Below are 26,105 nucleotides of genomic sequence, written 5' to 3' on the forward strand. Positions count from 1 at the left end.
CCGCTATATCATGGTTCCATTTGCAACAGGAGGGGAAATTACTAGATGTGCACTGCACAGTCGCTTGCGAAATATGTAAGTAGATTTATGTAGAATGCAAGACAGTATCCTTCTGGGAATGCAGCATGCAAGACGCTACCGGAAAGCTACTGGCTCGCGCGCAGAATATCGCTGCTGGAAGGATGTTTTCGTGTGGAGTAGGTTTCGCCATGTGCGCGCCCACTTCCGAGAAGCGGCCACCTGGCGTAAGTGCGGCAGCCAGTGCTACATAAAAAGGCTGAGCTACCACGCCGGCGCCGCCAGCCACTCCCTTGCAGACATGAGCAGAAGAGTAACGGCTCTGGTGGCAGTCGTGTCGTGCGCCTTGTGGCTGGCGGCAGCGGGCGAGGGCGGGGCGCCGTCGACGTCAGCGTCAGAGGAGTTCCCGGAGGTGCAGACGCCGCAGGGGCGGCTGCGGGGTAGCGTGCTGCGCTCCCTGGATGGCCGAACCATTTACTCGTTCAGGGGAGTGCGCTACGCGCAGCCTCCAGTCGGCGACTTGCGCTTCAAGGTACGCTGCAGCCTGTTGGTGAACTAAAGAGCGAGTCGTGCTTCAGGCAGGGGGCGAGGCCAAAGAGCATATATGTACATACACTACTGGCCATTAAAATTGCTGCACCAAGAAGAAATGCAGATGATAAACGGGTATTCATTGGACAAATATATTATACTAGAAATGACATGTGATTACATTTTCACGCAAATTGGATGCACAGATCCTGAGAAATCAGTACCAAGAACTACCACCTCTAGCCGTAATAACGGTCTTGATACGCCTGGGCATTGAGTCAAACAGAGATTGGATGGCGTGTAGAGGTACAGCTGCCCATGCAGCTTCAACACGATACCACAGTTCATCAAGAGTAGTGACTGGCGTATTGTGACGAACCAATTGCTCGGCCACCATTGACCAGACGTTTTCAATTGGTGAGAGATCTGGAGAATGTGCTGGCCAGGGCAGCAGTCGAACGTTTTCTGTATCCAGAAAGGCCCGTACAGGACCTGCAACATGCAGTCGTGCATTATCCTCTTGAAATGTAGGCTTTCGCAGCGATCGAATGAATGATAGAGCCACGGGTCGTAACACATTTGAAATGTAACGTCCACTGTTCAAAGTGCCGTCAATGCGAACAAGAGGTGACCGAGACGCGTAACCAATGGCACCCCATACCATCACGCCAGGTGATACGCCAGTGTGGCGATGACGAATACACGCTTCTAATGTGCGTTCACGGCAGTGTCGCCAAACACAGATGCGACCATCATGATGCTGTAAACAGAACCTGGATTCATCCGAAAATATGAAGTTTTGCCATTCGTGCACCCAGGTTCGTCGTTGAGTACACCATCGCAGGCGCTCCTTTCTGTGATGTAGCGTCAAGGGTAACCACAGCCGTGGTCTCCGAGTTGATAGTCCATGCTGCTGCAAACGTCGTCGAGCTGTTCGTGCAGATGGTTGTTGTCTTGCAAACGTCCCCATCTGTTGACGTAGGGATCGAGACGTGGCAGCACTATCCGTTACAGCCATGCGGATGAGATGCCTGTCATCGCGACTACTAGTGATACGAGGCCGTTGGGATCCAGCACGGCGTTCCGTATTACCCCCCTGAACCACCGATTCCATATTCTGCTAAGAGTCATTGGATCTCGACCAACGCGAGAAGCATTGTCGCGATACGATAAACCGCAATCGCGATAGTCTACAATCCGACCTTTATCAAAGTCGGAAACGTGATGGAACGCATTTCTCCTCTTTACACGAGGCATCACAACGTTTCACCAGGCAACGCCGGTCAACTGCTGTTTGTGTATGAGAAATCGGTTGGAAACTTTCCTCATTTCAGCACGTTGTAGGTGTCGCCATCCTTGTGTAAATGCTCTGAAAAGCTAATCATTTGCATATCACGGCATATTCTTAGTGTCGTTTAAATTTCGCGTCTGTAGCGCGTCATCTTCGTGGTGTAGCAATTTTAATGGCCAGTAGTGTATATATCTCTATTCGATATCTTGGATCGATTATGAGTAGGGACTGGAAAATATAGCATCTAGTTTTGGCAAAATTCCCAACAGTTGTTTGCATGCTACGGTCGCAGGTTCGAATCCTGCCTCGGGCATGGATGTGTGTGATGTCCTTAGGTTAGTTAGGTTTAAGTAGTTCTAAGTTCTAGGGGACTAATGACCACAGCAGTTGAGTCCCATAGTGCTCAGAGCCATTTGAACCATTTGAGTTGTTTGCAGAATTCGCGTCTATTTTTGTCGAAATTCGCATCTATTTTCTTTGTAAATTGTTAGATGCACAAACGTAAACGGTCGTCACGCTACATGACAGAGAGAAACAAATTGATAGTTCTTTGAGATTGACTGTTAAAAAAAAGTGGTGATTGGGAACTTTTTGACTGCAATGTTGGCGTATCCTAAAACTGTAAACAACTCTTTTTTCCGAGATAGCCATTGTTTTCTTCGTTGGACTATATTTAAACTTTCAAAAATGGTTGTTCTGTTGAAAAGTAGCAGCATCTTCCCGCCAATTAGGTGAATGCATCTGTGGTATAAGGTGTTTCCTGACATTATTTGTTTTTTTCCCACCCAATTAGAAAATAAAAAATCTGCAGCAACTAATTTCGGCTTTTCGTGGCTATTCATAGACCTACGACACAGCCGGCCGTTGTGGCCGCGCAGTTCTAGGCGCTTCAGTCCAGAGCCGCGTCCGGCCAGAGTGGCCGAGCAGTTCTAGGCGCTACAGTCCGGAACCGCGTGACCGCTATGGTCGCAGGTTCGAACCCTGCCTCGGGCATGGATGTGTGGGATGTCCTTAGGTTGGTCAAGTTTAAGTAGTTCTAAGTTTAAGGGGACTGATGACCTCAGAAGTTAAGTCCCATAGTGCTCAGAGCCATTTGAACTAGAACCGCGCTGCTGCTACGGTCGCAGGTTCGAATCCCGCCGCAGGCATGGATGTGTGTGATATCCTTAGGTTGGTCAGGTTTAAGTAGTTCTAAGTCTAGGGGACTGATGACCTCTGATGTTAAGTCCCATAGTGCTGAGAGCCATTTGAACCATTTTTGAACCTACGACACATGCTTGACAACTCTACAGATAGAACTGACAAGGCCCTTAGCTCAGTAATAGAACCGAGCGTACAGGAACTTGATTTTAACGTTAGGGGAAGAATTTCGGCGCCATCGAAAAACGTCACAGATTTTGTTTTCCAATCGCTATAGCGCAGAGGGCGGGCTCTCTAGGCTGTTGTCGCAGATGGCCGTGAGCCTAAACAAACGAGAATTTAGACCGCCACAGGAGAAGGAGCGGTGCGGGTAAGCAAACCATTTCGCTGGGCAACAGCCTACAGCAGAACTAACACATTGTTAAGGCATCGCCGATCTCTTCTGGTGTTGTAAAGTCGTAATCAAAACTGGTGGTAGATCAGGATTAGTCGCTTCACTTATTTCAAAATAAGCAAAGAAAACAAGCAACGCGCAACACAAAGCATTCGGGGACGCCTACCACACAACTGTTTGTTGAAGTGAGCAGAGTATTGTTAACGACGTAGTTCAGACCCAACCTCTAGCGGTATTCGATGCAACTATAGTTCTAAACATCCGCCACCTAATTTGCCACGTTAAAATTGTCCGCATTATACTATCTTTTGAGTTTTAGCTCAAAACCAAACATACAACTGATAATTAATTGAAACCCTCAGCTGCCGACAGGTGTTGCTGATACAGCTCGATGGGGACAGCTGAAAATGTGTGGCCCGACCTGGGCATTTTAAGTTGTCCCCATCGAGCTGTATCAGCAACACCTGTTGGCAGCTGAGGGTTTCAATTAATTATTATTATTCTAGAGAAGCTGCACGGTCATCAATAGTATCTGTTCTTTCGATAACAGTTACTGTCTTCAAACATGCAAGTTTCTTTCTTATAAAATGGTAGGTTCCATTACATTATGCGACGTCTATTTTAAACAGGCCATTCAACGGTCCACAACTCGCATGGCACTGGATCATTGAGCGCATTGATACATCGTAGCAACGTACATTTTATTTTGCAAATAGGTTACGCACATTATCTTTTCAAATTGGGCTTCATCAGATGATGTACAATGCCAGTTAACTGCCTACATTTTCGATACGGTATGCAGAAAATAAAGCTATTTGTAATTATCACTTACAAATACAGTAGCTGATTTGGATACAATTCGTCATGATATATTTCACTCGCTGCATTGTACGAGCTAAAATCAACCATAGGCAAAATTTACGTAATGCATTTTTACACCTGAGTTTGATGCAGCGTTGTAGCCGGCCGCTGTGGCCGAGCGATTCTAGGCGCTTCGGTCCGAACCGCACTGCTGCTACGCTCGCAGGTTCGAATCCTGCCTCGATCATGGATGTGTGTGATGTTGTTAGGTTAGTTAGGCTTAAGTAGTTCTAAGTCTAGGGGACTGATGACCTCAGATGTTAAGTCCCATAGTGCTTAGAGCCATTTGAACCATTTTTGAGCAGCACCGTAACTATGACGAATAACGACAATAAACAAATTCAATTATTTATCGAATAAAGATATCAGACTGTAAGATGCGCAAAAATCAGATTTTTTCTCGTAATAGTTTTCGAATAATTGGATGATAAGTTTTTCATTTAGGCCGGAACGCTGTCTCTCAGCAAAGGCACAGCGAAAAGAGTAACAAACGGTCTGCCATCTAGCGGTGCGGTCCACCGTGCAGTGAAATGAGGAGATTTTCTCAGTGTGTGTTTCTTGCGTTAGTTATATTAATGACTAATTTCTGTATTCGGTTATACCGTCAGTAACATAGCCACTCGTGTTCCTGCTGCTAATAAGGCAAATACACCGTTCATTTATTACATATTTTTACGAGCTTGAAACAGGAGCGACTTATTTTCGGTTACTTGCGTAGTTACTAGTATATTTTTGTAATTTCTTGAATGTTTGAGTGCTTACTAGGAACAACCTGTTATTTTAATAACAGTGTAGCGTAGAGTACCGCCGTTGCTATCTACCCTTGTATCGACCCTCGTATCGCACATGCTTTTGGTTGTTTTGTTTAGAACAGCTCAGTGTCGGCTAGACCGTCAGTGACAGAGCCGCTCGAGTTCCTGTTGCTACTAAGGCGAGTACACCGTTTCGTTTATCGCATATTTTTACGAGTTTCAAACAGGAGCGACTTCAGAAATGGATAGGCACTGTGATTGCTGTGTACAGATGCGATCTGAGTTGGTGACCCTTCGCTCACAAATCCAGGCAGTGTTGTCTTCTGCTGCCAAGAGCATCACTTTGGGGGGGGGGGGGGGGGGGGGTCGGACGCGGAGACGTGATGGACGTCGAGCACGACCCACCTACCCCAGATTGGTCCACTGCTGTGGCCGCCCCGGGCACTGCCTGCGCTGAGGTTGACCCCTCACCCGTGGGCGAGTGGGGGATCATTCCAAAGTCTGGCAGGGAGCGAAAGACTTCCAAGGGGCCGATCGCAGGCCCTCCCCAGTTCGTTTTACGAACAAGTTTCGGCAGTTATCTGTGGATGACGAACTCTCTGAGCTGGATGCAGTCGTCCACCCTGTTCCAGAGGAAGCTTCTCGGCCCTCAAGGTCTGTGCATTCATAGAGGGTGGGTTTGCTGGTAGTTGGGAGCTCCAATGTTAGGCGTGTAATGGGGACCCTTGGGAATATGGCTGCCAAGGAGGGGAAGGAATCCAGTATGCACTCCGTGTGTATACTGGGGGGGAGTCATTCCGGATGTGGAAAGGGTGCTTCCGGATGCCATGAAGAGTACAGGGTGCAGCCAATTGCAGGTGGTAGCCCATATCGGTACCAATGATGTGTGTCGCTTTGGATTGCAGGAGATTCTCTCTGGATGCAGAAATGGTAAAGACTGCCAGTCTTGCTTGCAAGATTAGACGGAGCTCAGCATCTGCAGCATCGTCTACAGAACCGACTGTGGTCTTTTGGTGCAGAGCCAAGTGGAGGTTCTGAGTCAGAGACTCAGGCGGTTCTGTGACCGTGTAGGCTGCAGAATACTTGACTTGCGCCGTCGGGTGGTGGGTTTCTGGGTTCCGTTTAATGGATCAGGAGTCCCTTACACACAGGAAGCGGGTACACAGGTAGCGGGGGCTGTGTGGATGGGACTGGGCCGTTTTATAAGTTAGAGGGTCTCAGAAAACCACAGAAAGGGGGTCCGCCCAAAAGGGGGAAGGTAAAACACAGTATGGTAGCTGTAGAAACGATCGGCATTGTAGTTGTCAATTGTCGTAGCTGTGTCGGGAAAGAACCAGAGCTCCAATCCTTAGTAGAAAGCCCTGAAGCTCAAATAGTTATAGGCATGGAAAGCAGGCTAAAGCTGGAAATAACTTCAGCTCAAGTTTTTTCAAACGACCTAACAGTATTCAGAAAGGATAGATTAAATACAATTGGTGGAGTATTTATTGCTGTCAGGAGTAGTTTACCTTGTAGTGAAGTTGAATTAGGTAGTTCCTGCTAAATAGTATTGGTAGAGGCTATACTTGACAATCGGAGTAAACTATTCATTGTATCGTTTTATCGACCCTGCGACTCAGAAGATATAGTTGTTGAAGAGTTCAAAGAAAACTTAAGTCTCGTTTCAAATAGGTACCCCACTCATACAATTATAGCCAGTGGCTACTTCAATCTACCCTCGATATGCTGGAAAAATTAAACGTTTAAAGCCGGTGGCAGGCATAAAACGTCATCGGAATTTGTACTGAAGGCAATGGTACAAATGGCTCTGAGCACTATGGGACTTAAAATCTAAGGTCATCAGTCACCTAGAACTTAGAACTAATTAAACGTAACTAACCTAAGGACATCACACACATCCATGCTCGAGGCAGGATTCGAACCTGCGGCCGGAGCGCTCGCGTGGTTCCAGACTGTAGCGCCTAGAACCACTCGGCCATCAAGGCTGGCACTGAATGCTTTCTCAGAAAGCTTAAATGGTTGCGAAAGCATACTTGATATCTTAGCAGCAAATAATCCTGCACAAATAGGGAGTATCGGACGAATACAGGGATTAGCGAACACAAGGCAGTTGCTGCTAGGCTGAATACCATAACACCTACACCCATTAAAAAAACGCAAAGTACGTCTATTTAAAAAAGCTGATAAAAATGCTCTTAACTCGTTTTTTAAGAGACAGTCTCCACTCTTTCCGATCTGATCACGTAAGCGTAAAAAAATGTGGAACGACTTCAAAGAGATAGTATCGAGGGCAATTGAGAGATAATGTTGTTGTTGTTGTGGTCTTCAGTCCTGAGACTAGTTTGATGCAGCTGTCCACGCGACTCTATCCTGTGCAAGCTTCTTCATCTCACAGTACTTACTGCAACTTACATCCTTTTGAATCTGTTTAGTGTATTCATCTCTTGGTCTCCCTCTACGATTTTTACCCTCCACTCTGCCCTCCAATACTAAATTTGTGATCCCTTGATGCCTCAGAACATGTCCTACCAACCGATCCCTTCTTCTAGTCAAGTTGTGCCACAAACTCCTCTTCTCCCCAGTCCTATTCAGTACCTCCTCATTAGTTATGCGATCTATCCATCTAATCTTCAGCATTCTTCTGTAGCACCACATTTAGAAAGCTTCTATTCTCTTCTTGTCCAAACTAGTTATCGTCCATGTTTCACTTCCATACATGGCTACACTCCATACATATACTTTCAGAAACGACATCCTGACACTTCAATCTATACCCGATGTCAACAAATTTCTCTTCTTCAGAAACGCTTTCCTTGCCATTGCCAGTCTACATTTTATATCCTCTCTACTTTGGCCATCATCAGTTATTTTGCTCCCCAAATAGCAAAACACCTTTACTACTTTAAGTGTCTCATTTCCTAATCTAATTCCCTCAGCATCACCCGATTTAATTCGACTACATTCCATTATCCTCGCGTTGTTTTTGTTGATGTTCATCTTAAATCTTCCTTTTAAGACACTGTCCATTCTGTTCAACTGCTCTTCCAAGTCCTTTGCTGTCTCTGACAGAACTACAATGTCATCGGCGAACCTTAAAGTTTTTATTTCTTCTTCATGGATTTTAATACCTACTCCGAATTTTTCTTTTGTTTCCTTTACTGCTTGTTCAATATACAGATTGAATAACATTGGGGAGAGGCTACAACCCTGTCTCAGTCCCTTCCCAACCACTGCTTCCCTTTCATGTCCCTCGACTCTTATAACTGCCATCTGGTTTCTGTACAAATTATAAATAGCTTTTTGCTCCCTGTATTTTACTCCTGCCACCTTTAGAATTTGAAAGAGAATATTCCAGTCAACATTGTCAAAAGCTTTCTCTAAGTCTACAAATGCTATAAATGTATGTTTGCCTTTTCTTAATCTAGCTTCTAAAATAAGTTGTAGGGTCAGTATTACCTCACGTGTCCCCATATTTCTACGGAATCCAAACTGATCTTCCCCAAGGTCGGCTTCTACCAGTTTTTCCATTCGTCAGTAAAGAATTCGCGTTAGTATTTTGCAGCCATGACTTATTAAACTGATAGTTCGGTAATTTTCACATCTGTCAACGCCTGCTTTCTTTGGGATTGGAATTATTATATTCTTCTTGAAGTCTGAGTGTATTTCACCTGTCTCATACATTTTCCTCACCAGATGGTAGAGTTTTGTCAGGACTGGCTCTCCCAAGGCTGTCAGTAGTTCTAATGGAATGTTGTCTACTCCCGGGGCATTGTTTGGACTCAGGTCTTTCAGTGCTCTGTCAAACTCTTCACGCAGTACCATACCTCCCATTTCATCTTCATCTACATCCTCTTCCATTTCCATAATATTGTCCTTAAGTACATCGCCCTTGAATAGGCCCTCTATATATGCTTTCCACCTTTCTGCTTTCCCTTCTTTGCTTAATCCTGGGTCCCATCTGAGCTCTTGATATTCGTACAAGTCGTTCTCTTTTCTCCAAATGTTTCTTTAATTTTCCTGTAGGCAGTATCTATCTTACCTCTAGTGAGATAAGCCTCTATATCCTTACAATTGTCCTCTAGCCATGCCTGCTTAGCCATTTTGCACTTCCTGTCGATCTCATTTTTGAGACGTTTTTATTCCTTTTTGCCTGCTTCATTTACTGCATTTTAATATTTTCTTCTTTCGTCAATTAAATTCAATATTTCCTCTGTCACCCAAGGATTTCTATTAGCCCTCGTCTTTTTACCTACTTGATCCTCTGCTGCCTTCACTACTTCATTCCTCAAAGCTACCCACTCTTCTTCTACTGTATTTCTTTCCCCCATTCTTGCCAATTGTTCCCTTATGCTCTCCCTGAAACTCTGTGCAACCTCTGGTTTAGTCAGTTTATCCACGTCCCATCTCCTTAAATTCCCACGCTTTTGCAGTTTCTTCAGTTTTAATCTACAGTTCATAACCAATAGATTGTGGTCAGAGTCCACATCTACCCCTGGAAATGTCTTACAATTTAGAACCTTACCATTATACAATCTATATGATACCTTTTAGTATCTCCAGGGTTCTTCTATGTATACAACCTTCTTTGATGATTCTTGAACCAAGTGTTAGCTATGACTAAGTTATGCTGTGTGCAAAATTCCACCAGGCGCCTTCCTCTTTCATTCCTTACCCCCAATCCATATTCACCTACTATGTTCCCTTCTCTCCCTTTTCCTACTACCGAATTCCAGTCACCCATGGCTATTAAATTTTCGTCTCCCTTCACTATCTGAATAATTTCGTTTATTTCATCATACATTTCTTCAATTTCTTCGTCATCTGCAGAGCTAGTTGGCATATAGACTTGTACTATTGTCGTAGGCGTGGGCTTCGTATCTATCTTGGCAACAACAATGTGTTCACTGTGCTGTTTGTAGTAGCTTACCCGCATTCCTATTGTTTTATTCATTATTAAACCTACTCCTGCATTGCCCCTATTCGATTTTTTGATTTTGTGTTTATAACCCTGTATTCACCTGACCAAAAGTCTTGTTCCTCCTGCCACCGCAATTCACTAATTCCCACTATATCCAACTTTAACGTATCCATTTCCCTTTTTAAATTTTCTAACCTACCTGCCCGATTAAGGGATCTGACATTCCACCCTCCGATCCGTAGAACGCCAGTTTTCTTCTGATAACGACGTCCTCCTGAGTAGTCCCCGCCCGGAGATCCGAATGGGGGATTATTTTACCTCCGGAATATTTTACCCAAGAGGACGCCATCATCATTTAACCATACAGTAAAGCTGCATGCCCTTGGGAAAAATTACGGCCGTAGTTTCCCCTTGCTTTGAGCCGTTTGCAGTACCAGCACAGCAAGGCCGTTTTGGTTAGTGTTACAAGGCCAGATCAGTCAATCATCCAGACTGTTGCCCCTGCAACTACTGAAAAGGCTGCTGCCCCTCTTCAGGAACCACACGTTTGTGTGGCCTCTCAACAGATACCCCTCCGTTGTGGTTGCACCTACGGTACGGCTATCTGTATCGCTGAGGCACACAAGTTCGAAATATAGTGCGTGCTTCAGTGTGAGATGCTTTTAATAATTTCCACAATGAAACTCTGTCTCGGAATCTGGCAGAAGACCCAAAGAGTTTCTTGTCATATATAAAGCACACCAGTGGCAAGACACAATCAATACTTCCACTGCGCGATAACAAGGGTGAAGGCAGTGATGACAGTGCCACTAAAGCAGCGTTATTAAACACAGTTTTCCGGAACTCCTTCACGAAAGAAGACGAAGTAAATATTCCTGAATTCCAATCAAGAACAACTGCCAAAATGAGGAACGAAGTAGATATCCTCGGTGTGGCAAAGCAGCTTAAATCACTTAATAAAGACAAGGCCTCCAGTCCAGATTGTATAACACTCAGGTTACTCTCATATTATGGTGATAACAATAGACCCATACTTGGCAATTATATACAACCCCTCGCTCACAGAAAGATCCGCACCTAAAGGTTGGAAAATTGCACAAGTAACATCAATACCCAAAAAGGGAAGTAGGAGTAATCCGCTGAATTACAGGCCCATATCACTAACGTCGATTTGCGGTAGGGTTTGGGAACATATAGGCCTACTGTATTCGAACATTAGGAACTACCTCCAACAAAACGATTTATTGACATATAGTCAGCATAGATTTAGAAAATATCGTTCTTGCAAATCACAACTAGCTCTTTATACTCATGAAGTAATGAGTGCTATCGACCTGGGACGTCAAATTGATTTCATATTTTTAGATTTCCAGAAAGCTTTCGACACCGTTCTTCAGAAACGTCTTCTAACCAAAATGCATGCCTGTGGAATATCACCTCAGTTGCGAGGCTGGATTCGTCATTTCCTGTCAGAAAGGTCACAGTTCGTAGTAATAGACGGAAAGTCGTCAAGTAAAACACAAGTAATATCCGGCGTTCCCCAAGGAAGTGCTATAGGCCCCTCTATTGTTGCTGATCTCTTAAATTGTTTGCAGATGGCGCTGTCATTTACCGTCTTGTAAAGTCGTCAGATGACCAAAACGAATCGCAAAATGATTAAGATAAGATATCTATACGGTGCGAAAAAGGGCAATTCATCTTGAATAAAGAAAAGTGTGAAGTTATTCACATGAGTACTAAAAAAAATCGATTACTCGACAAGTCACAAAAATCTGAAGGCTGTAAATGCAACTAAATACTTAGGGTTTACAGTGACAAATAACTTACATTGGAACGATCACATAGATGATGTTGTGGGTAGAGCAAACCAAAGACTGCGATTCACTGGCAGAACACTTAGAAGGTGAAACAGATCTACTAAAGAGACTGCTAACACTACATTTGTCCGCCCTATTCTGGAGTATTGCTGTGCGGTGTGGGATCCGATCAGGTGAGACTGATGAATGACATCGAAAAAGTTCAAAGAAGGGCGGCTCGTTTTGTATTATCGCGAAATAGGGGAGATAGTGCCACAGATATGATACGTGAAATGGAGTGGCAATCATTTTTAGTTGCGATGGGAACTTCTCATGAAATTTCAGTCACCAGTTTTCTCCTCCGATTGCGAAAGCATTCTGTTGGCACCCACCTACATAGGGAGAAATGATCATCACGATAAAATAAGAGAAATCAGGGCTCACACAGAAAAATTTAAATGCTTTTTTCCCCTCCGCGCCGTTCGGGTGTGGAACGGTAGAGAGACAGCTTGTAGGTGGTTCATAGAACCCTCTGCCAGGCACTTAGCTGTGAATAGCAGAGAAAACACGTAGACGTAGATGTATTCTGTATATTTAACACATTCAGAGGAAAATAAACTCTCCCAGGTATGTCTGATTACTCCATTACCATTCATTTAAAAGTGTCGCTGTGAAAGGGCCTGAATAACGTTGTGAAACAGTCTGTAGCTGTCCTCGTGGCGCATTGGGTAGAGAGAATGGGGACTTCCCTGCTCGATTTTTATTTGCCGATAGGTTATACGGTACCTGTTGTGTAATGTATTTGCTACAAGTAGCACTTCTACGGTATGCAGATTACAGTAAAGTGTATGACAGAAGGGTACTGTTGTGGTTACAGGTAGGTCTTCTAAGCGTTCTGCACATAAATCAGTGCTCTGCCTTCCGTCGCAAGTAACTACGGGTAGCTCTGCTATCGATTAGAAGCAGAACCTGTGTTGCAGACACTTCCATGTGAAATTTTGTGGTAAATAACACACAAAAAATCTTTTCAGAGCAACCCTTTTGAACAAAATTTAAATTTCGTTATGCTGAGGGAATTGGGTTAGGAAGTGAGACGTTAAAAATAGTGTTTGAGGTTTGCGTGCCTCAGCAAGACAGATCAGCATACTAAACGTGCAACCAGGACAGAGAGCTCTCTGTCAAGAGGCCAGACGAATGGGTGGTTCGTAAAGAGGGGCAGCAGACTTTTCAGTAGTTGCAGTTCTGTTAACTGGACTTCTAATATCAGCCAAAATGGTCTTGTTGTGCTGGTGTTGCGAATGGCTGAAAGCAAGCAGAAACTTCTGAGGGCTTGCTGCTCTATTGTATGGTTAAATGATGACGACGTCCTCCCGGGTAAAATATTCTGGAGGTAAAATAGTTCCCCATTTCGATCTCTGTGCAGTTATTACTCAGCAAATGTCATTATCAGGAGAAACAAAACTGGCAGTTAATGGATCAGAGCATGGGATGTTTGATCCTGTAGTCAGGCAGGCAGGATAGAAAATTTAAAGAATGAAGTGGATAGGTTGCTGTTAGACAGTTTGAGAATTAGTGAAGTTCAGTGACAGATGGAACAGGACTTCTAGTCAGGTGATTACACGGCTATAAATACAAAATCAAATGGGGGTAATGCAGGAGTAAGTTAAATAATGAATAAGAAAATAGGGAAATGGGTAAGCTACTATGAACAGCATAGCGAACACATTATTGCAACAAATATAGACATTAATCCCACTTCAACACAGTAGTATGAGTACATTGCCAACAATCTCTGCAGATGATGAAGAGATTGAAGAAATGTGTGATGAGACAAAAGAAATTATTCAGAGAGTGAAAGGAGACAAAAATTTAATTGTGGGGACTTGAATTTGATACTAGGAAAAGGAAGAGAAGGAAAAATAATAGCTGAATATGGGGCGGGGGGTAAGGAATGGAAGAGGAAGCCACATGGTAGTATTTTATGCAGAGCATAATTTAATCATTGCTAACACTTCGTTTAAGAATCAAGAAAGTAGGTTGTATGCTTAGAGACACCAGAAGGTTTCAGATTGATTCTGTTATGATACAACAGCCATTTCAGAAACTGATTTTAAATTGTGAGACGTTTCCAGGGGCAGATGTGGCCTCAAACCACAATTTTTGGTTATGGACTGTAGATTAAAACTGAAGAAATTGTAAAACGGTAGAAAATTAAGGAGCTGGTACCTGGATAAACTGACAGTTTCAGAGGGAATTTCAGGCAGCAGTTTACTGGAAAAGGGGACGGGAATACAGTAGAGGCCAGTTGGGTAGTTTTGAGAATGAAGGTAGCAGGCGACCAAAAAAGTGCAAAGACAAGGCCTAGTAGGAATCCTTGTACAACACTGAAGATATTGAACTTAACTGATGAAAGGAGAAAACACAAAAATACAGCAAATGAAGCAGGTGAAATGGAATACAAAAATCTAAAAAATGAAATTGATAGTGGGTGCAGAATGGCTAATCAGGAATGGCTAGAGGACAAATGTAAGTATTTAGAAACATAGTCCTCAAGGGGAAAGATAGATACCGCCTACGTGTAAGTTAAAGAGGTCTTTGGAGAAAAGAGAAGCAGGTACATGAATATCAAAAGCTCAGATGGAGAAACAGTTCTAAGCAAAGAACAGAAACCTGAAAGGTGGGGGAGCATATAGAGGGGCTATACAAGGGAGATGAAATTGAAGACAATATTATAGAGATGGGAAATAATATACTGTGAGAAGAGTTTGACAGAGCCCTGAAAGACCTAAGTTGAAACAAGGCCCTGGGAGCAAACAATATTTTGTCAAAACTACTGATAATCTTGCGAGAGCCAGCAATGACTAAACTCTTCCATCTGGTGTGCAAGACATATGAGACAGGTGAAATACCCTCATACTTCAAGAAGAATGTAATAATTCAAATTACAAAGAAAGCAAGTGCTGACAGGTGTGGATATTACTGAGGTATCAGTTTAATAAGTCATGGTTGCAAAATACTTACACAAATTCTTTACAGAAGAATGGAAAAACTGATAGAAGCTGACCTTGAGGAAGGTCAGTTTGGATTCTGAAGAAATGTAGGACCCTCTAACTTCTCGTAGAAGACAAACACACATATATAATTTTTGTAGTGTTAGAGAAAGCTTTTTCCAGTGTTGACTGGAATACTCTCATTGAAATTCTGAAGGCATCAGTGGTAAAATTCAGGGAGGAAAAAGGCTATTTATGACCTGTACAGAAACCAAATGGCGGTTGTCAAGGGCCCTGAAAGGGAAGCAGTGGTTACAAAGGGAGTGAGTCAGTGTTGTAGTGTACCTCTGATGTTATCTGATCTGTACATTAAACAAGCAGTCAAGGAAACCAAAGAAATATTTGGGGTAGAAACTAAGGTTCAAGAAGGAGAAGTAAAAACATTGAGGTTTACTGATGATGTTGTAATTCTGTGAGAGACAGCTAGGGACTTGGTAGAACAGTGGAATGGAATGGACAGTGTCTTGAAAAAAAAAAGGGATATAAGACAAACATCAACAAAAGCACAACAAGCATAATGGAATGTAGTCAAATTAAATCAGTTGACACTTAAGGGAACTAGGAAGTGAGACACTTAAAGCAGTGAATGGATTTTGTTATATGGGCAACAAAATAACTGATGTTGGCTGAAGTAGAGAGGATATAAAATCTAGACTGGCAATGACAAGAAAAGCATTTCTGAAGAAGAGAAATTAGCTACCATCGAGTATAGATTTGTGTCAGGAAGTCTTTTTTGAAAATATTTGTAAGGTACTCATGTGCAGAAACATAGAGAATAAACACATTAGACAAGAAAAGAATAGAAGCTTTTGAAATGTGCTGCTGCAGAAGAATGCTGAAGATTAGATGGGTAGATTATGTAACTAATGAGGAGCTACTGAACAGAACTGGGGAGACAAGAAGTTTGTCACAACTAAAACAAGGGCTCAATTGACAGGACACATTTAAGACCTCAAGGGATCACCAATTCAGTGTTGATGGGAAGTGTGTGACAGCAAAGTTATACCTTAAAAAAACAGTATCTACATTTTAAAAATAACATAATGTAACTATAGGCAGACATGTTTGTTTGGTAAATGCCAGATAACACAGTGGATGCATTAAAAAAAAAAAAGATACAGGGTTTTTCATGAGTAACTCCATGGTTTCTGAAGATGATGCTGTGAAAATTACAAGACATGCAGAAAAAATCAAACAATGGAAAATCCAGGATAACATGTAACGGTATTATGAAACGGATAGTAGCTACTTATCACGAAATCTCCTGTGTCCATATTGAACAAACAGTGTAATCGGCAGTTAATAATAAAATCAGTATTATGCATTTATCACTTATTTTACCTTTTCTGCCCACACCTCATTTCCAATCCATTATATATGGAGACATTTATAGACATCTTTCTCGCACTCATAGCATCAGATTTGTATCTTTTGGCAAAAACTGGAACTAATTTATTTCCAGCACAATTCGGCTCTGCATTAAAGCTACAGAATGTTACCAAGTTGTGCTGCCACACAACAATTACAGCCCACACTGAACCTCTGTGAGTAGTTGCAATTTATTTATAATCACCCAACACATTGACCAAGTCACAAACAGTGCCCATATTGAGCACCCCTAATGTTAGTTGAGAACTTCCTCCATCCATTGATATGAGTCTGTTCCTGTATCTCCTGTAGTTTTCAAGTACTCATCTTCTGAAATCCTTATGAACAACAGTATACATTTAATTCAATGTCTTGTTAGGAAATAAAGTTATCTGAAAGTGGGTTTACCAAACTTTTAAGAGCTCAAGAATTTGTGCCTGAACACAAGAGATAAAAACATTTATGAGTCCTGGATTGGATGAAATGAGGTATGGAAGATTTAGCTTTTGATAAATCAATCTCACTTCAAATTGAAAAAAGGTTATTGATGTATGTTTCGTGTGCTTTGACTGAAGTTTTTGTTTGACAATTTTGCTGATGTTTTGGCAGCACCAGTGTCTGGCATTGTCAAATTTTACCATCCATAGCTACTGGCGACCTGAAGGGTGAAGCTTTGTCAGTACCAGCCAATCATGCTGGTGAAATGGCACAAAAATTGTCAAACAAATGTTGTGTGAAGAGCACTAGACAGAAGCCAGCAGGCAATTTGTCAGAAAGGGGCCACAGTAGTATTAACAATTTTATCACTTCAAACTGCTAAAATTCCATGAACCATTCTTTTAAAACTTTTAGCAAGTTTTGCCTAGCAGCCGGATCAGGCATCACTGGGAATTTGACACAAAAGAGCATAGTGTTTAAAGGTAAATACTGACTTAATTCATATCACCTGTCCACTAAAAAATTCAGCTGATTATGCCCATACAGAATAACTAAGCGTAATTCCTTTATTATTGTAAGGCATGTTGCACCATGGTATTAAAACCAACTCTTTTTTGTTTGAAATTTTTGTGGAGTGGACCACTTGAAGGTCAGTACCCTGCTGGTATAGTCAGCTATCAAATAATTTTGACCTTTCCTGCTCTATTCATGAATGAAGCATGGATAGAGCGACTGTTGATGATTACACCTCTGCATGAGCTATAATTTCTCTCATTTCTCTGATGAGGTCATTTCATAAGAAGTTTGCTTAATGTTCTCATCCCTTGGTCTTCCTCTAAAATTTTAACCCCTCCTCCCGCCCCTTTTCCCTCTGTTACCAAATTAACAATTCCTTCATGTCTCAGGATATGTCCTGCCAACCAAGTCAAGTTGAGCTACAAATTTTTGTTCTCCCCAATTCAAATCAGTTCCACCTCATTAGTTACATGACCTCTCCAGCTAACCTTCAACATTCTTCTGTATCACCACATTTAAAAAGCTTTTGTTCACTTCTTATCTGAATGACTTATCATCCATGTCTTGTACAAAGCTACAGATACTTTCAGAAAAGACTTTCGAACACTTAAATTTAGATTATATGTTAACAAATTTGTCTTTTTCAGAAATGCTTTTCATGCTATAGCCACTCTGCATTTTCTGTTCTTTCTACTTTGGCTTTGGCTATAATCAGTCATATTGCTGCATAAATAGCAAATCTCATCTATTACTTTTAGTGTTGCATTTCCTAATTCCCTCAGTATTGCCTTTTTTAATTCAATTACCATAGTTTTTATTTTGTTGTGTTCATTTTATGTCCTGGTCTCAAATCTATTCCATTCAACTGCTCTTCCAAATCCTTTGCTGTCTCTGGGAGAGTTACTATGTCATCAGTTAAGCATGAAATTTTTAATTTTTTTTTCACTGAACTTTAATTCCTTCTCCAAATTTCTTCTTCTACTGCCTGCTCAATGTGCAGATTGAATAAAATTGGGGATAGTCTGCAAATCTGTTTCACTCCCTTCTCAACCACAGCTTCCATTTAATGTCTGTTAATTCTTACAACTGCAGTCTGGTTTCTGTACAACTTGTAAATAAGCTTTCGGTTCCTTTATTTTATCCCCATTACCTCCATAATTTCAAGAGTATATTCCAGTCAACATTGGCAAAAGCATTCTCTAAATGTACAAATGCTTTAAATGTATGTTTGCCACACTTTCACTTATCTCTTAAAATAAATTATATGTGTCAGTACTGCCTTATATGTTCCCAAATATATCCAAAACCCAAACTGATCTGCAGTAAAGTTGGCTTGTGTCAGTTTTTCAATTCTTCTGAAAATAACTCTTGTCAGAATTTTGCAATGGATTACAGCCAGTTAAATATATTTTTATTATGTCTCCACGCTCTCTGCCAAATATGTGGTGTGAGGGAAGCCTGCCTACTTGGTTTGCCAGACAAACATTCAGACAAATCGTATTAATGAGTTTTATTACCAAATGAAACCAAATGAAATTTAAAATACTTATCTTTTGCAATTACACTGATGTGTCACAAGCAAAGGGCAACATACAAAATAATGAATCTTTTTCAGTAATAGACAGTTCCCAAGTCTGAGATACATAGAATCTACAAGCAATGTAACTAGAGTTGACGTTGCTATTGAACTGGCTGTCACCAGTTGGTTGCAGCGCTTATGTCCTCTTCACGTTGTCCTGGAGAGAGGTCCAGTCAGCATGTGATTGGCTGACTTCTCATAGCCTTCCCTTCTCTATCATTCTTGACCGGCATGCCAGCTCTTGACTTTACACTGTAACATTCTTCCCATAGAGATCATAAAGACAATATTAGAGTAACTGCAGCTTGCACTGAGGCATTTGAGCATTCATTCTTCCCACACTCCATATGCAAAAGAAACATGAAGTAACACTTATGTATAGTACAGTACTTACTTCACAGTAATTTTCAGAGTGTAGCTATAGATGTAAATATAGACAATGTTTAAAAAACCTATGTAAATAAAATATGAATATGACACAAATTATCACATATTATTATGAACTTGCAGCCACCAGTACCATTAAATCCATGGGATGGTGTAATGGATGCCACAATGGATGGTGCAAGATGTCCTGAAGCAGAGAACACTAACCAGACCTCTGAAGACTGCTTGTTTCTCAATGTGTACACAACTAAAGTAAGTAAAAATACTTCTATGATAGACACTTGCTATCTGTTTTAGGAAACATATATCTCCAAAATGTTAATGGAAAATTCTCCTTGCAACTTGTTTCATTAATTTAGATACATACTTTCAAATCATTCTTACATCAGCATGAATCCTTTTCCATTACATTATATATCTGCATAAATGTTGGTCTACATATTAAACTAATGCCAGCTACCAATGCAGAAATTGTGAAGTTAGGTTGGCAGAATAAAACATAGACATCTTCTATAACTCAGAGCTTGCAGTCATTTCATAATTTGAAAGAATAAGCCAGTTCCTTTCTACATTATGGAGGAATAATTACCTGCAATTCCAAAAGCTAGGGAGTGTGTATTTTTCACTTTATATGTGTCAATCGGAAATGTGCACATTTCAAGTCCTCAAGCCTCAGTGATTCTGCCTTATAGTTTAAAAGTTAAAGGGAAGAAGTAAAATACATTGAGATATACATAAAATATATCTGGAAAAGTAGACAAACCCTTATAAATATACATTTGAGTTTCCTGAATCCTCAATGTCTATGATAATGACATGTCTCTAAATCCGATTTATATTTTACATTATGTTAAATTAAGCATCAGAGCAATTCTGTGCCTATTTCAGAACATCATAATAAAAATGTAAGTCCCTCAGAGTGTCAGCTCTGTATGCAGGCAAATTACACTCATAATACATTGACTGAAAAAGATTTATATGAAGATAGAATGACAAAAATATATGAAAGATGAAATTTGCAATAATATTACCAAAATAAAAACCTAATGAATCAGTTTTAATCCAAATATTTTGATCTATTTTGAATGAAGTTGTTCAGTTATTTCTGGGGGCTGTTTATAAAAAGTCCAGAAAACCTGTTATCTCACTGTGAATAAATGGTTGCTCTGACTTTCAATAAATGTTTGCAATCCTTGGAACAATTTCTCAAAGAGAGACCCAGATTGAAAACATGGGTCACATGATGACAAATGGTAGCAACTACTATGAAAAGAGTCAGGTAATTATGCAGTTTTATGTTGCAGCCAAAAGTGTGTGTCATATTTCCTCAGAACCAGATTTTAAAATGAGAATATTGACATGGAAAAAACAAAGAGCTTTCAGTCAGAAGCAATTGATCACACATTGATTCAGTGCTCGCAATTGATCTTTAACTGTTAAAGGACAGTGAATTCAACAGAACTGTGTCATAAGGAGCATGAACAAAGAATGTGCTGAAAACCTCAGCTGAAGAGAATCTACAAAAATATGAAGTCACATTTGCATATATTGCATGATGTTCTAGTAGGATACCTCAGATCTAACAAGTCTTGAAAACGTGAAAGTGTTGATTAATAACTTAACTGATTTTTTTAACACAGTAAATAATCTCTTAATAATAATCATATTGATCTAGTAAATTGCATCCAAGATAATATGAAATGTGGTTTCCACAGTGCTAATGATAAATGAAGGAATTTTTCATAACAATATGACTTGATTGGGATGACTTAGTAGTAAATAATGCAAGTTCAATGGAATTAAGTAGATTAATTTATACACATTTCTATAATTCCAGTTGCCAGATGATACTAGAAACCCAAAGAGACCAGTGATGGTCTTTCTACACCCTGGTGCCTTCTATCTCTTTAGAGGAACAAGTGATCTGTTTGGTCCTCAGTATCTGTTAGATGAGGACATAGTTCTTGTGACTCTCAACTACAGGCTTGGAGCTTTAGGTATGTTGCCCAAAACCCACTTGATTTATCTTTAACAAAGTATAAAAATATTAGTAAATATGCTGAAGTTCACACGCAGACACAAAAATTCACCAAATGTCATTGATTGTTTCACAGAATAAGATAGCTGTAGCATTACTAGCTTTACATTCTGCATACTATTCATAGCATTAAAATCAAAAAATAAACTTCACTTTCTAGATTGTCCACCATTTGCTATACCCAACTCCTCTCTCATCCATTTTTCTAATGAAAAAGAGAATTGTACACTATTATTTTACATGGCAATAAATAAGAACTGCAACAATGAATTGACCAGACATTGACTTTGAACTCATTTTCTGTTTGGACTGCATGATGGAAATCAGTGTGTTATACCTTGCCAGAACTGTAGAAATATCTACTTTTATTTGGTGTGTGAATAGTGTACCTTAGTTGAAAACTGGCCAACATATGCTGTAATATTTAAGAGAAAATGGGATTTTGGAGCATTTTTTGTGAAAGTCAATTTTGAGGTTTTATAGAAGCCAGATAGCAATTTGGAGAAAAATTTCTTTTTTGAAGTTTAAAGATACAGCCTTTTTCAATTTTCAATTGGATTTTTCTTGTTTTCTGATTACAGCAATAATTTCATTGGTATAATGACAAATGCAAGAAAGTGCCACTGAGCATACCACTGTTGTAGCTGTTGTGGTAAAGGAAGTATGGGTGTAAAGCTTGAGCTTTTCTTAGTTACATCATATGTCATTACTAAAGCAAACTCCCCATGTTTGTCAGTTAAGAGTTTTTAAAGCAATTGCATTAGTAGCTGCAATGGCAACTTGTAATTGCCCGCCTTCTTCTTTCTTCCATCGATTGTCCAAATTAAACAATTTCCAATCCAAGTAATTAATAAGCAAAGTCTTTTATGAAGATTTGAGAGGAGTGAAGATTACAATAAACTTTCAAGTTTACTTCACTTGTTATGCCGAGATGGCTCCAGTTCTTGTCTAGGGGTCTCACTCTTGAAACTGAAAATCTAACATGAGGTCCTCATAGTTGGTTTGAACTAAATAAATTGGAATATTGTTGTTGCAGAATGTTTTTCAAAAATATATGTTCCACTGATTTTTTCATATTTTAGTATTTTATTTATTTACATTTTATGGCCTTCATTGGACCACTCTAGCCTACTTTATACAAAAAATTTTTCTGTTTCCTGTCAGCCCAGTACTTCTTCATTCTCTTGGATCTCATCCTTCTTTCTTCTTTGGAAACTACCGTTCCTATTGTCTCTTTGTCGATTCTCATTTGCAGTCTGGTTTGTTTATCTGTGAGTTTCCTGATTTTGTCAGTTTTGTTTCTTAGATCTTCTAGTGTAGTCTGTATCTCATCCATACCTTCCTTGATTTCTGTAATCCACTTAATATTGCACTTACCATTCCACAGTTTTTCTGTTATTCTCCTGCTGATCCTGTTCTCTGGTGTTCTGATTAGATGCTCGAAATTACACTGTTCGCACCTATTATACAAAAATATGTCCAATCACATCAGAGGCAAGTGTACGACTCTCTCCCTGTGGAAATAGCAATATTCCAAAGGGTACACAGTTTTTCTTAACAAATGAATTCCTGGTAGTTTTTGTTACATTATTAATTTCGATTATCATTTCATAAATGAATCCATAATAAACATAGTAAACACTACTGTATTGTGTAATTAATAATAGAAATTGTAAGAGTGCAAATAATTCAGAACTAGTACTTATGCATTGTAATGTTGAAACTAAAGTATTTTATACAGTAATATCTTTTCATAAATTTTAGCATGAAGTATAACTTACTATGTATAAAATTAATAAAATTATGTGAAAGTTTTCAGAAAAACAACTGAGATAACACTGACCTGCCCAAAAATCGAAAAATAATACTGGTATCGACAACTACTGTTGACAAAAAGTAATGTTAGACAAGGATGTCCCATTACAGACCTCACATTTGTATTCCAATATGGAAATGTGTATTTAATTGTTGCCAGTAGAGGGAAATAAAATTGGAAATTGTAAGTGAGCACATAATATACAAGCAGCTCTTAATAAATGAACAATAAAATATGTTGTACATTTTAACAGTAAATAAAAATTTGGTTTGCTCAAATAAATTTTGCAGGAAAGAAGAAAGAAAAAAATAAAACCTGCCTTAATCACTTTTGCTGCTGGTTGAGTTCTTGCTGCAGCAATTGCAGTCATCTACTTGGATCAGCAACATGTCTATCACTGTATGAAGACAACAGGCTGTTTGTGCATGTCTGTTTGACAAAGGCCAATATAAATTGAAGGGCCACAGAAGTTTAACTTTTGTGTCTACTGAGCACAGTACACTTTCCAAATGCTATTCTTCTGACCAAATGAGGTCACAAGGTCTGCTTTAATAGATTCCTCTATGTTATTGGTTTCCATCCATTTAATAATAAAGCCCTTCCTCTGTGATAATTGCATAAATTTTCTGATACACAAGAATTTTTTTCGTTTCTGCCATTCAAACTTCTGGAATGATTGCATCATTCCAAAATTAATTAATGTCTTATTTCCCACAAGAACTTGTCTCTTTTCCCAGCTACTCTGTTATTTTCTGTCAGCACAGGCTTTTGTTGAACTTTCTGTATCTGGGGCACAATTTCTGATCAGTGCGCCAAAACATTATTTCACTCATATCAGATGACTCTATGTGTAAACTTGTCCAATGGATACTTCTGTAGCATGCCAAACCCTTTTTTGGTGAGAAAAGACATAAAGTTTTTGTATATTCCCAGGAAATTCATTTCACTCTACTTTCAGTAATACCGAAATATTCAGAAGTTCTATTTTCTGGGTGTGGTACAGAGCTGTTTGCATCCTGGTCTTTTTCAGCCCTAAAGGAAGCATGTACAGTGACCACATTGGACTTCTCACAAGTCTACCAATGACACATGGTCTCACACAGGGCAGTTAATTATATCATGAGGACTACCTCACATAAATACATAACAATGAAAGCCAGCACAACTGTTTCACATACGACACCAAGCTATTATGTAAACACTGTAGCAATATTTATATGAAATAGAGAGTGGAGGAAGGAAGGCAATAGGGATGTGACTTCCAATTGCTCAGGGCACTGTGGTAATGCAATGGTAGAAGTTGAAAACTTGTTCTGTATCAAGATTCGAACACAGATTTATCACTTCTCATGAGTGGTTGCATTAACTGTTTAGGCCACCTGGATATGGTCCGTGACTGACTCAAATTTTCAGCTTGTTGAATGCTGCATTGCAGCATCCATTGTGTATTAACCCCCTAACCACATATTATTCATTCCCATAGGAATACGGACAATATTAGTACATCTGCACTGAAACAAATGTCAAGAAGCCATCACGCTATTACAAAAAATTTTACAGGGTGTTTAGAAATTCCTGTTATGAACTTTTAGAACCTGTAGAGTGCAGTAAGTACATTATGTTTTGAATAAGAACCCATGTCTAGAAACTTACCATTTCCATGTGACAGCCATTTGACAGCATGTTTGCTAGTAGGTAGGCGACAGGTTAGTCATGGTGGGGTGGGTTAGATAAGATCAGCTGATGGCATGTGAAGTCCATCCTACCTCTCTCACCTGCTTCAAGCCTCATTCATATGTCTGTGCATGTTAGAACAGTACGGTTGAATACACATTTGCAGAATACACAGACACGATCATCCAATGGCGAAGCTCACAGTAATGGAAGAGCTGCTCATTGTCTTTATCAAGGTTGTTCTCCACAATGTCTGTTGCATACCTTTTTAGCCACAGTTACGCAATGGCTTCGGGAAAGGGTACCTTCACTCTAAGCAGGCATCACTGTGGTGCTCCAAGGAAATGTTGCACACCCAAACTTGAAGAGGCTGTACTGCATCACATTGAAGAGAAGTCTTCAATGAGTACATGAGCAATTTCTTTGGCTATTACTGAGTGGAATTGTAAAACAAGTGATGTGGTCACACCTAATCAATTACTTGTAAAAGTGATTGTATTACCAGCATGTTTTAAAATTTGTTGTAGCACGGAAAGGGCACATTTCTAACATAGGTTCCAAGTCAAAATATTATCTATTTGCTCCTCTCTACAAGTCCTAGAAGTGTGTGATAGGTATTTCTGAACACCCTGTATATTTGAGCGTTTTTTGTTCTATCACATATGCCCAACAAAACAGACACCATTCGTGATGATGTGGCTGGTGGGTACAGTTATATGAAATAGGGAATGCATCATCACTCATCCATTAGCCCCCTACTCATAAATTATTCATTCTCATAGAAAATGGGACAACATTAGTGCACCCACACTGAAACAAATGTCTAGGAACAATTTCTCTGTCATGTCCGGATGGCCAAAGCAGTTAAGGCAATTGCTCAGGAGAAGCTTTAGTTCTGGGTTCGATTCCTGGTCTAGCACAAATTTTCAACTTTCGCTCCTACATTAACACAGTGCCCTATGTGGCTAGAAATCATGAATTCCCACCCATGTGTTCCCTTTCCCCATTATCTATTTCATATAAATGTATGCACCAGCCACATCATCACAAGTGATGTCTGTTCCCTTGGACATGTCTGACAGAACAGGCACCACTCAAATATGTAAATTAGTGCAACAATGAACAATGGAATTAAAATTCTGTTCAAACGTCCAGCAATGTAGCATACATGAGCATGTGGTACACAAAAAGGTGCAACAGCAAATAAATTTAACATGTGATATTATTACTTGATGTAGATTTATGTGCAGAAAAACATAACAGCTGTGAAATGCAGTTACAGAGCTCACATTTACAATTTTAATTTTGTTCATACATATCACCACTAGGCAAATTGCACCATAATATTGCAAAGGAGTGATCAGAAGTAAATGATAATATGCCTGTAAGTAGAGAATGGTTGTATCTTTAAACTGTGCAAAGGAAATTATTAATGTAACTATGGTCTGACTTCTGTGAATCTTCAGAGCCGACAGTCATCAAAAAATGTTTGAAAAAGCACATTTTCTCTTAAATATAAGCCTGTATCTTGCCCCCAT

At 40.1% G+C, this 26,105-nt stretch overlaps 1 protein-coding gene across 1 annotated transcript in view; it reads left to right on the forward strand.

Moving 5' to 3' along the window:
- The first annotated feature begins 205 nt into the window (after positions 1-205).
- Positions 206-26,105, forward strand: part of LOC126335115 (esterase E4-like) — a 91,964-nt gene continuing 66,064 nt past the window's right edge. The window contains exons 1-3 of the mRNA XM_049998069.1: positions 206-550; positions 19,163-19,291; positions 20,877-21,036. Of these exons, the coding sequence (XP_049854026.1) occupies positions 320-550; positions 19,163-19,291; positions 20,877-21,036 (520 nt within the window). The 5' untranslated portion in view covers positions 206-319. The remainder of the gene's footprint in view (positions 551-19,162; positions 19,292-20,876; positions 21,037-26,105) is intronic.

Source organism: Schistocerca gregaria, chromosome 2 (assembly GCF_023897955.1).
Source record: "Schistocerca gregaria isolate iqSchGreg1 chromosome 2, iqSchGreg1.2, whole genome shotgun sequence".
In the NCBI taxonomy this organism is placed as follows: Eukaryota; Metazoa; Arthropoda; class Insecta; order Orthoptera; family Acrididae; genus Schistocerca; species Schistocerca gregaria.